Genomic DNA, 12,346 nt, shown 5'->3' on the forward strand with positions numbered 1-12,346 from the left:
CCACAGGCTGTAAGGTGTGAGGGAGACATGGCGCCTTCAGCCTCTCCCTGGCTTTGCTTTGCTGGCCTTTTGGGGAACCCACGTGTCCAGCATCCCAGCTGGGGAGGGATAGTGGACTGCCCGCGTGCCTCCATCCAAGCCGGGTTCTGGACGCGGGTTGCCAACCCCAGTCACCAACAGCACCTCCATGGGAGAAAGGCAATCTCAAGGGGGCAGTTTCTGCCTTCTGGGGGGTCCCTGCCAGGGCCGCCACCACTGAGCCACTTCCTCTGAGGTGGACCTGCCCTGAGCTGGGCCTAGGCCAGGCTCCCACTGCCCAGCCGAGCCCTTGGGGCAGTGTCCCCCTCAGGTGCCCCTGTCCCACCTGCCCTGCTCCCCTCCCCCACCCCTGTGTGACTGGTGGCTTCTTGTCATTGTTTCTCCTCCAATGTCACCTCCCTGGACCTTCCCCCCACTAGCCCTCTAGTCAACACCCCACTATACGCCTCTGCTCCCTCTTCTCCATGGCGCGGCTCTGTATCAGAAATGGTCTTGCTGACATATTTGCTCACGGTCTCCCCAACCAGAATACGAGCTCCTTGATGCACAGACTCAGCTTGTTCCCTGCCCCCTGTCCCCGAGCCCGGAGCAGAGCCTGAACGTACCAGGACCCAATCCCAGACGGCATGCTGATGATCATGCTGCCCAATGGCCGCTTGATTGCCTGTTCGGATCTGAGGCTGGAGGGCTGCAGGCCTGGGTCCAGGGTGCCCTGATGAACAGGCAAATGGAACTGAGCAGAGGACGGGGCCACAGCAGGTCAGAGGTGCTGCCCTGGCCTGAGTGAGGACAAGGGGTGCATGCTGACACCACAGCCTGGGAGCCGCCATCCCAGCCCCTCCTCTCCCGCCCCGGGTTCCCAGTGGAGAGGTCATCTGGGCCCTGCCTGGTTCCCTGTGCACCCATTTGCATCCCCAGGGGGCTGGGTGGCCAGCAGACCGGATGAGGTGGCCTGAGGCCACGGCTGTGAGCAGCACCAGCCCTCCCTGGGAGGAAGGTTGTCCTTATTTATTTCTCTCTCCATCCTTTTCCTCAAGGAGAAAACCCCAGTTTGTTGCCAGTGTGGCTCTTATATCCTCCGCTCACGCGCTTCGTTTAGCACACATCAAGGGCCTCGCCCGACCCCTCCCACAGGGCCGGCCCTGGCCAGCCGCCTCTGCCCTTGTCCCTTACACTCGCTTGTGTTTCAGGTGACTGCTGTCTGGTGAGTGCCTCTGGCTTTCCATTTAAAGTAGGAACATGAAGTTTTCAAAGTACGTCTATTTAAGTTAAAAACCGAAGTCAATTTAAAGAAAACCGTTGAGTAGATAACAGAGCGGGTGATCAGGCTGTGCTGGTTGCTGGTGCTGGGGGTACGGGGGATCGGGGCGCCTGGCGGAAGTGGAGCCCTGCAGCCTCCCAGCCAGGCTGCCCTGAGGAGGTCATCCCCCCTCCTCAAATCTTAGTGTCTACTTCCGTAACGTCCCGCCCATCTCCCAGGTGCACTGTGGGGCTGACGCAAGACGACACACGTGTGCGAGGACAGGCAGGTGCCCAGCTGCAGGAGCTGACCCCTGCGGGATGGAGGCGCGTGCTGTCCCCCGGCTGCTCATGGCTGAAGCACGGCCAGCCTTCCTCCCTCCCAGTGGCCCCAGTGGCTCTTGGAGGCCCTCAGAAGCCTGCTGTGGACTTGGGAAATGCAGCCAAGCCCTCTCCCTGACCCCACCATGCCCAGCTGCTCTGGGATAGACCCTCCCCAAGGCCCAGCCCACAGCTGTCCCTGAGGGTCCAAGAACACATGGAAACAACTCCATGAAGAGTCTGCAGGTCCTGGACTGTGAGCCGACCATTATTAGGGCGACGTGAAGGTGAGGCCAATAACCCACTGCTTGAGGACGCCCGCTTTTGAGCGCTGGAGAGGAGGAACACACTGGCTTGGGGCCGCGGCACGCTGGTGGAGGCAGGGGTTGCGAGGAGAGGGAAGCTGTTCAGAACCAGCAGGAGACCAGGCAGGGCGGAGGACGGCGGCTCATCAAGACCACAGGGGAGCTGCTGCCACCAAGAAGGCCCTGCGGGGCCAGGCCAGGCTCTGGGAAGACCTAACAAGGGACGCAGACAGAGAACCCAGCGCCCCGCGCTCAGGTGGAAGGAGCGTGCAAAACATCGCCTGAAAGTCGAGCACGGATTCCAGCACACCAGGCGTGAAGGGCGGCGGGACGTGGTTCCTTATTAAGAGGGAGGAACGCCGATAGCCTGGCTGCAGGCAAGGGCTCTTCCAGACCTTCTATTTCTAAAATAGAGCCACGATGGGAACTGATGCCGGGATTGTGGTTCTGGCACACCAGAGAGGGACTTACTCGTTAGAAGAAGAAGGTGGAGATGATGTGGGTGGGTTCAGGCCTGGGAGGCTGGGGGGAGCCCCTTCTGACCTGCGAGCCAAGGCGGCCCCGAGGCCAGCAGCAGAGGTGTGTGGACCCCAACATGTGTCTCCTCCTGGCAGTCCCTGCAAACTCGGAGACGCGGGCCTACTGGGACTCCTGCCTTTCCTGTTCTGCCCAGAAGTCCTCACACAAGGAAGGGCATGAGGCACAGACACCTGCCGGCCTCCTCCATCCAGCCCCTCCAGGTCACCACAGAGCAGCTGCTGGGTCCCAAGGTGGAAGGGCAGGGCAGCAGCCACCAGCGGAGAGGGTGTCAGAGCAAGCTGGGGTGTGGGAAGGGCAGTCGTGCTGAGTCACAGCCCCGCCCAATTAGGGCGAGGGGGCCTCCACATGGCGAGGGGCAGGCAGCTCTCGGGAAGGTGGACAGCCCCAGGACAGGCCCTCAGACTCCGTGGGTCCCCACACTGGGGCTGGGCATCGGGCTGGGGCCCATCCGTGCTCTGGCTGTGTGGTCCCACTCTGCCTTGCTGGCCCCATGACCTGGACTGCCCTCTGCCTCTGGGGTCCAACCCCATTCCCCACACGGCTGGCCATCTGAGTGACCTCTGCTGGAGCCCCGGACGGGACCGTGCCTCTCCATCCATTCAGTGTTGGAGTGGGTCTGTCTCCTCTACTGACCAACCTCCCTCCCTGGCGGAGTGTCTCGCCCCTTTCTGGTGGCCCAGGGCTCGGTGTGGAGTGGGAGGGAGGGAGTCTGGAGAGTGAGGGGCTTGGCTTCTTGTCTTGTCAGTCTCCCTCCAGGAAGTGGGGCCTGGGATGAGGGCGCCCCGCCCGCCGGCTCCGGCCTTCTCCAGCCCAGTAAGCTGATAAGCCGTCTTCTCTCCTTGGAGACCCTCTGGCTTAGCCTGGCTTGGGCAGTGACACTAGGTGACCTTGGCCCTGGCTCCCTTCCCCTGTGGGGGAGGGGTCCGAGGGGCTGTTCAGAGAGAAGTCGGGGCCGGTGTCCCACAGCCTTGCTCTGCCCTGGCCCTAACTTGGCTGTGAGTGAGGGCGACACTGGACATGGTGTCACACTGTTGGAGCTCTGTGCCAGGCCGTGGGGGGCATGCCCGTGCGGGACTGAGGCCTGGCTTGGTGGGTGTCTGGGTGCAGAGCACCAGTGTGCAGCGGCCCCAGAGAGGAGGCAGCACCGTATTCCATCACTGTGTCTGCCCACCGCTGGCTCAGGGCTGTCACCCCACATCTGCGACATGAATAGAGATGTGAGAGGGTCATGTCTGGGCAGGGGGCAGTGTGACGTGAAGGCAGGCCAGGCCTGCCAGGCGGCGGGCAGGGGAGCCTCGAGGGAGCCTCGTGTGTGTGTATGCATGCAGGAGGCCAACTGTCCAGCCTTGAGATGGCAGGGGGAGCCCTTTCAGCCTGGGCCTTGCGCGGGCTCTGGGGTTGGGGTCGTGTCCTGGCAGCCTTAGTGCCAGAGGCAAGTGGGTGGGCGAGTCAGGGAGGCCATGAGGGGCCGCCCGCCAAGCTCGTGGAGAGCCGCGGCCACAGGAGCCCGTTTCCTGCACCGCCAACCAGGCGCCTCCACCAGCTGCGCACACAGGGCCCGAGTGGGCACGCCTGCAGCTCCAGCCCAGCCGCCACTCTGCTGCCCTGTCACCTGGACACCTGCCTGCACGATCCCCCAGTCTGGGGATGCTGTTCACACACAAGGCAGAGCACGGCACCCCTCGCTCCAAGGCTGGCTGGCTCCCGATCGCTCGGAGGCAAAGCCAGAGCCCTAGCAGTGACCTCCTGCTTCCGCCCCTTCCTCCATGTCAGCCACCCCCTCTCCCTCAGGCTGGCCGGGCACATTCCCACCGCAGGGCCTTTGCGCCGGCTGGTTCACGTCCCTCACCACCTGCCCGTGATCATCTCTCACTGTCGCCTGTGGGGTGGCCTGCAGCCCAGCACCCCAACCCTACTCAGCTGGTGCTCAGCACCTGCCCTCATCGCTGTGTGTTTGTGCCTTCGGTGTGACTCCCGCCCTCCCACCTCTGCACACTTGGGAACGGGTCTGCGCTTCCGTCAGCAGTGCCCAGCCCAGTCCGGAGCAGTGGGGTGAGGCAGCCCCTTGGCCTCCCCTCAGCACCTCTCTCTCGCCTCAGCCAGGTGCCGCGTCCTAGCCCTGCCCCCACTCCACTTGCACCTCTGCTCCCAGCACACACACACAGCCATACACAGACGTGTGCGTGCACCTACATACTCACACACGTGTACGGACCTGCACATGCAAGCACATAACTAAACCAGTGCATACGTACGCGTGCAGTCCTACAGACTGACGCAGATCTGCACACATGCCACCACACAGTCACAAATGTGCAGCTACAAAGTGAGCTTCTCCCAGTTGGCCCTGCTCCTCCTCTTGCCTTGTGCCTCTCTCCTCCCTGTGTCCACCACTCTGACCTTCCTTTACTTCCCCAGTGACACCATGGTTCCTCTCCCCTCCCTTCTTCTCCCTCCCCAACAGGGCCTTTGTACATGCTCCTCCTTTGCCTGGTACACGCCTTCACCCATTCCTCAGTACTTTCCAGCAAGACCCAGCAGCACTGTCGTGGGGGGTCCTGGGTTTTGGGCCCTGGGGACCAGGGAACACTGTGGTTGTCCAGCCCTTGGCCGTTTGCCTCTGCACCAACGGGGGGAATCCTTGGAGGTTCAGTAAAGGCCAGATTAGACTTGGAGAGCAGCAGGACTGGCAGGAGCCTCAGAGAGGACTTCCACTTGCAGGCCTCCCTTTCTGCACCAAGCACAGCCTGGCCTGCTGGTCTCAGGCCACTGACCCCACCCCTACCCCCCTGGGACGCAGCAGCACCCCACGGAGCTGCAGGGAGAACCAAGTGGGGCCTTCTGCTGATCTGAAAGAAGAGGGTGCCTCTAGCAGAGGGACCCACCCAGGTGTGACTGTCAGTGGCAGCCTCATGCAGATGGCAGACAGCTTCCACACTTGGCCCTACCCTGTTTTCAGTTCTTGTGGGTATACACCGAGAGGTGGAATTGCTGGATCATATGGTAATTTATTTTTTTCAGTGAGGAAGATTGATCCTGAGCTAACATCTGTGCCAGTCTTCCTCTATTTTGTATGTGTGTTGCTCCCACAGCCTGGCTTGATGAGCAGTGTGTAGGTCTGCTCCCAGGATCCCAACCTGTGAACCGCAGGGCCACCAAAGTGAAACACATGAACTTAACCACTACACCACCAGGCTGGCCCCTGGTAATTCTATTTTTAATTTTTTGAGGACCCACCGTACTCTTTTCCATAGCAGCTGCACCATTTTATATTCCCCCCAGCAATGCACAAGGGTTTCACTTTCTCCACGTGCTCACCAGCCCTCATTATTTCCAGCTTTGTTTTGGTTTTGATAGTAGCCGTCCTTCTGGGTGTGAAGTGGTATCTCTTCGTGGTTTCCATTGGCATTTCCCTGGGGATTAGTGATGTTGAGCACCTTTTCATGTGCTAGTGGCCGTGTGTACGTCTTTGGAGAAACGTCCATTCAGGTCCTTTGCCAGGTTTGAATGGGGTTGTTTGTGTTTGTTGCTGAGTTGTGGGAGGTCTCCATATAGTCTAGATATTGATCCCTCATTGGATAAATGATTTACAAGTGTTTTCTTCCATTCTGCAGGCTGTCTGTTTACCTGTTGAGAGTGTCTTTTGATGTGTAAATTTTTTAAATTTTTATGAAGTCCAGTTTGCCTGTTTGTGCTTTGGTTGCTTGTGCTTTGGCGTCATATCTAAGAAGTCACTGCCAAAGCCAGCATCATGCAGCTCTTGCCCTGTGCTTTCTTCGGAGGGTTTTAGAGTTGTAGGTCTTGCACTTAAGCCTTTGTGCCCATGGTGTTTGGTGAGGGCCTCACCGCTTGTAAGGAAATCCTGGCCTGGTGGGAGAGAGCAGAGGAGGAGGAGGCCGTGGAGGAGCCACAGGCAGCAGAGGGGACAGGGCGGCCGCCCGTGAACTGGCCTGTAAAGAGCAGAGTTCCAGGGCAGGAGTGAGTCGAGTGGCACTGCCACCGAGGAGCAAGCCCCTGAGCACAGCCCGGCCGGGCAGGCAGCCCCCAGGGCCTGGGCTGCGAGGGGAAGGATCTGGCTTAAGAAGCTCCTAGGGCAGGTGACCGCACGGGGCTGCGAGGAAGTGGCCGACATCTCAGTCTGTTCAGGTGCAGGCCTCACAGAGACAAGGGACCAGCCCATACAGCCCCAGGCTGGGTCACCTGTCACCTGCCTGGGCTAGACCGTGTCCTAGCAGTGGGTCACTGCAGGCTGCCCTGAGGCCTGGAGACCTGGCATCTGGGAGCCTGCTGGTCTCAGGTGGCAGTGAGAGGTGGGACGAACTTGCTGTTCTTGGTGATCATTGTCCCTGTCACTGACCAGCTGAGGGACAATTGGTCACTTGGGGCCTGGCTGTCCCTCAGATTTTAAAACACAAAACTGAGAAAAATGGTAATGAACAGCACAGGACACACCTGGCCTGGCTGGCATTGCCTTCAGGAGGACAGGCATCAGCTTTCTTGCCAGAGTGACCACACTGGCAGGGACGGTCCCCAGTGCCTGGGTGGCTGCTGGGATGGAACAGATGTCCCAGGCAGCCGGCTGAGGCCTCTGGACTCGTTTCCACACCTGAGGGGCTGCAGGTCATCAGCAGGGACCCAGGGGCATGGCCCCTGGGTCCCTGCCCCACATGCTCAGTCCGGAGCAGAGGGGCATGGCCCGGGGCTGGGGCCTTGCGAGTGCCATGACGCTTGCTTACAAATCTCTCTGATGACAAAAGTTCATTGAAGCAAGTGTAGTACTGAAATACAGTAAACTGCAGAGAAGGAAAAAACCCTGTAATTCCACAACTAGAACTCATTGCTGCTCGGTGAACACCTTCCAGACCCCTGCTCGTGTGTTGCATGCACACGTGTAAGCGTGTGTGCTGCGTGCGCACCATTCTGCAGCGCACGCACCGTGAGCACTGCCCTGGGCCTGGCCAGGGTCGTCGCAGGGCGCCCATTCTAAGCACGGTCCAGCCTCGTTGGGACCGCACCGACTGGCCGTCCCATTAATCACGGCTCTCTCGTCAGAGACATGGCCTCATCGTCCTTCCTCCCCGGGTGGTGGGACCGCGGACAAGCAGGAAACTTCCTTAGCCTCTCTGAGGCAGCTGCTTTCCCTCCTTCCTCCCCAACCACTGCTCACTGAGCACCTGCGTGGTCCGCCTGCGCTGCTCCAGGCCTGCCCTCCCCACGTCCTGTCCAGAGGAGACGGCCTCAGCACACGGGCCACACTTGGTCCCACGCACCCAGGCAGGCTGCAGAGGGCAGGGAGGGGATGGAAGCTGTCTGAGAAGTGAACAAGGGAGCGCTCACAGGTGACGGGGACATTGGGGGACTGGCTGGCACAGGCTGGCACTTGCTGGGGACCAAGCTCTGCACTGGACACTGTGCCTTTCACAGATGCTTGTGACCAGTGAGGGACAGGCTCTGAGACCTGAAGACACCTGCCCTGAGAACAGGGGCTCCATTGGCCCGGGGGAGGGGCGGCCTGAGAGGTGGAGGCAGGTGGGCCTCAGGGGATAGGAGGCAGGGAGCCTTGGCCTAGGGAGAGAAGGGGCGCGGGGAGCCTGCTCAGAGCAGATCGCTGGGAGCAGCAGGCATAGAGGCCAGCCGGGAGAACGGTGGGTGAGGAGACCAGACAAGGCCCTTGGCTCCCAGAGTCTGTTGGACTCGGGTCCTTCCCGCCCAGGGCCTGCCATATGGGTAATGGGGGCACTGGAAGGGTGAACGCTGGTCACAGCAGAATGGGGGTGCTGCTGGGGCAGCCGGGCAGGAACAGTGGTGGGAGAAAGGAGGCAAGAGGTGTGCGTGTGGTCAGGGTGGGGGCAGATGCCCCCCTGGGCTCCCAGTGGGGGGCAGAGCCTGAGCTTTGGAGCTGCCCTGGTGTGGAGGGCCCTGGCCTAGGTGCCCGCAGGTCACCGGGGAGCCCTGGGAAGAGCATGTAGATGTCCTGGGTCAACAGGTGTCTGGCACAGTTGGGTGTTGAGGCTCTGCCCTAGGTGTGAGCGCAGCTGTTCCTTATTGACAACAGGATGGAGGGCAAGGACATGAAAGACTTGGTCTGAGACTGGGGAGCCTCTGGGCTGCCCCTGCCTTGTCCTGGACTCAGTGATTCTCAATGCCCTCAGACGTGCTCTGCCCTGTCCTGCATCCCACACCTGGACTGCTGCCCTGCCCCTGCTCCCCCTCCACCAGCCCCTGCTCCCACCGCTTGGCCTGCCCAGCCTAAGCCTCCCTCCACCTCACCCACCAGGAGTGAGGCTGCCCTGCCCACCCAACAGCGGCAGCTCCAGGCTACTGTCTACCCCTTGGGGCTCCCAGCCTGTGGCCTCCGCCTTGCCCTGGCCTTGCCTGTCTGCTGGCTCCCAGGCCTGGCCAGCCTCCACCTGGTCCTGCCCTGGGAGACAGCAGGAGTGACCAGCTCCCATGGGAGGCGATAAGAGAGGGGGCACCTGGTTACCCTAGCCTGGGACCACACCGTAGCCAGGGAGAGGCGAAGCCCCATCAGTGCTGTGGCACACGTGGGTACGGCCCCAGCAGCTGCGGGCGAGGGTGCAGGGGGCATCACGACGGGACTGCCACATGGGGAGACTGAGGCTCAGGGAGGATGGGGTTGGCCGGGTCCAGGGCAGGGATGGGCAGTGGGCCCCGGGCTCAGTGCCCGCCTTCGAAGACCCTCAGGCCAAGTTCCTGGTATAGCACTAAGTGCTCTTTCCTCAGGCATCGGCTTCAGGCACACTGGCCTCCGGGCGGGGCTGATGCTGTGGCTGGGCGTGTTTGTTTGCTGTGGTTTGGACAGGAGCCCTGCAGACCCCCACGAAGCTGTGGGGGTTTGATTCCCCAGGCCACTTCCCGCCATCCCCAGGGCTGCCCTTCCCGCCCTGCCTGCGGTGGGAGGAGGCTCACCCTCTTCTCTGTTGGCAGGTGGAGGGCGGATGCCCGAGGCAGGGGGGCCACAGGGAGCGCCCACTGCACCGGTAGCGGTGGCCAGCCTCCGGCCGCGCTCAGCAGCATCACCACAGCAACCTGCGACCAAGCGGCAGCAGCCTAGGCAGGCCGAGCAGACTGCTTCCCACCGTCGAGAGGACAGAGAGTGACTGTGGTGAGTCAGGCCCCACGGTGGCCCAGGGAGCTGGACTGTCACTAGAGGGAGGGCGTGGCCACCTCCCGCACCGCGCAAGCGCCATGCCGGCTGGAGAAGAGGCACTGGGGCAGGGACTGCAGCGCGGCACAGCCTTGCCCCTCCACGCACGCTGAGCGCCTCGAGGGCAGCTGGACTCCATCTGTCGGGCGGTCCGTCGGCCACACCGCCCGCGTCTCAGCGTCCCCGCCTGGTGGCGACAAGGAGAGGCGCCCTGTCCCTGCTCCGCCTCTGGGCCCGCCGCTGCCGGACCATGGGATGTCGGCAAAGCTCAGAGGAGAAAGAGGCGGCACGGCGGTCCCGGAGAATCGACCGCCACCTGCGCTCGGAGAGCCAGCGGCAGCGCCGTGAGATCAAGCTCCTCCTGCTGGGCACCAGCAACTCCGGCAAGAGCACCATCGTGAAGCAGATGAAGATCATCCACAGCGGTGGCTTCAACCTAGAGGCCTGCAAGGAGTACAAGCCCCTCATCATCTACAACGCCATCGACTCGCTGACCCGCATCATCCGCGCCCTGGCGGCCCTCAAGATCGACTTCCACAACCCTGACCGTGCCTACGACGCCGTGCAGCTCTTCGCCCTGACGGGCCCCGCTGAGAGCAAGGGCGAGATCACGCCCGAGCTGCTGGGCGTCATGCGGCGGCTGTGGGCCGACTCGGGGGCGCAGGCCTGCTTCGGGCGCTCCAGCGAGTACCACCTGGAGGACAACGCCGCCTACTACCTGAACGACCTGGAGCGCATCGCTGCGCCCGACTACATCCCCACGGTCGAGGACATCCTGCGCTCCCGGGACATGACCACAGGCATCGTGGAGAACAAGTTCACCTTCAAGGAGCTCACCTTCAAGATGGTGGACGTGGGCGGGCAGAGGTCAGAGCGCAAAAAGTGGATCCACTGCTTCGAGGGCGTCACAGCCATCATCTTCTGTGTGGAGCTTAGCGGCTACGACCTGAAGCTCTATGAGGACAACCAGACGGTGAGTGCCGGGCTTTTCCTCTCTTGCTCCTGCCGCCGGCTCCTAGATGCAGGTGGGCTCATCAGTATGCTGTAGGGCAGAGCGGGAGAGGCCGCTGTCTGGGGAGCCAGGGCTGCTACTGCGAGGCACGGTCTCTCGGAGCGTGGCAGGTGTCATAGGCACCACAGAACATCACAGTGTTGCCTGCTGTCCGAATGTCTGCCCCAGATGACACTTCTCCTTGACCACCCCAGTCGAGAGGGCTCCACTCCCACCTTGGTGCTCTGACAGGCCCTCAGGGCTCTGAACACCCTCTCTGTAACCGCCACACCCTGGGCTCCACTGGGCAGGATGCCTCTCGGCTGTGACCGCCCTCACCCAGCTGCGGACGGCACTGCCTTCGTGGCCCCTGCAGGCCTCGGGCTCAGGCGGCTCCTGTCTCGGTACCTCAAGCAGAGCACTCCCCGAGCCTGATGCTCTCAGGGCGCAGAGGGTCAGCCCTGCTGAGTGGGGCCTTCCCCTAGGCCCCAAGACCATGTCACTCAGAGCCCAGAGGAGGGACCCTTGGCTGCTCAGGAGCTGGGGAAGGCTTGCTGGGGAAGAGGCAGGGGAAGCTGGGTGCTACGAGGGACTTCACTGCAGGTGAGGTCGGGCTGCAGTCAGGTGTGTGGGGGTTAGCCCTGGAGGCTGGGAGGGAGGTTGGCAGCTCTGCAGGACAAGAGAAAACAGAGCCCAGGCCAGGCATCCAGTTACTGGTCCACGTGGCTGTTGAATAAATGCACGAAGCTCCTACCAGACCCAGGCACCATGCCAGGTCCTAGGAATAGTGGCCATGGCCCCACAACCACATCTCGGTCTGAGGGTCTTGTGGTGATAGGATTAAGATCTGTTTCTGAGGTTGCATCCCCAGGGGTTGGGCGGGTGTGGGGATTCCTTCAGGCCTGCAGCCTAGGCTGAGAACCACTGTGTGGGAAGGGGGCTCAGAGGCATGCGGTGGGGGGGGCGGGGCCCAGAGGTGGGAGCAGTGCAGGGAGGTGCCGAGGGGCAACCCAGGCCCAGTGCTGAGTGGTAGAAGCTTGAGGAGCAGGTGCCAGGCCCCTGGCAAGGAGAAGGTGGGCAGCACACGGTAGGCCCAACCGAGGCAGAAGGCTGAGCACACAAGGCTCTGCAGTCTCCCTGGGTGCCCAGGAGTGGCGGTGGTGGAGGCCCAGACAAGGGCTGGGTGTAGCCGGGGCTGCCCCACTGGTCATCCCTGCAGCAGAGCCTTTGCGCCAAGCAGGAGCACCCAGCAGAGACCCAGAATCTGCTCTTAAGAGCCCTTTGATCCCGGGCGGGGGTGGGCATGGGGGCAAGCACGGGGTCCACAAGGAGCTCTAAGTGGTGTGGGGCTGTGAGTGCCGTGGGCTCGGGAGGCGCGAGCTGGCAGGAACCTAGGGGAAGGAGGGATGATGCTCTAGGGGGATCCACCGTGCTCGGAGATGAGTGGTCAGCTCCAGGGTCCAGGGGACAGGGCCAATGGCAAAGAAGGGGCTTGCTCCTTCACCTGGTGTTTTTTTTTTTTTTTTTAAAGATTTTATTTTTTTCCTTTTTCTCCCCAAAGCCCCCCAGTACATAGTTGTACATTCTTCGTTGTGGGTCCTTCTAGTTGTGGCATGTGGGACGCTGCCTCAGCCTGGCCTGATGAGCAGTGCCATCTTCGCGCCCAGGATTCGAACCAACGAAACACTGAGCCACCTGCAGCAGAGCGCGCGAACTTAACCACTCGGCCACGGGGCCAGCCCC

At 61.9% G+C, this 12,346-nt stretch overlaps 2 protein-coding genes across 5 annotated transcripts in view; one reads left to right on the forward strand and one right to left on the reverse strand.

Moving 5' to 3' along the window:
- RSPH14 (radial spoke head 14 homolog) overlaps positions 1–12,346 on the reverse strand; it is a 94,759-nt gene that overhangs the window by 37,072 nt on the left and 45,341 nt on the right. The gene's annotated exons all lie outside the window — the stretch shown is intronic.
- Positions 1–12,346, forward strand: part of GNAZ (G protein subunit alpha z) — a 53,616-nt gene that overhangs the window by 12,917 nt on the left and 28,353 nt on the right. Inside the window, exon 2 of the mRNA XM_070628180.1 lies at positions 9,393–10,585. Coding sequence (XP_070484281.1) covers positions 9,863–10,585 — 723 coding nt within the window. The 5' untranslated portion in view covers positions 9,393–9,862. The remainder of the gene's footprint in view (positions 1–9,392; positions 10,586–12,346) is intronic.

The sequence above is a fragment of the Equus przewalskii genome, chromosome 7, assembly GCF_037783145.1.
Source record: "Equus przewalskii isolate Varuska chromosome 7, EquPr2, whole genome shotgun sequence".
Classification (NCBI taxonomy): domain Eukaryota; kingdom Metazoa; phylum Chordata; class Mammalia; order Perissodactyla; family Equidae; genus Equus; species Equus przewalskii.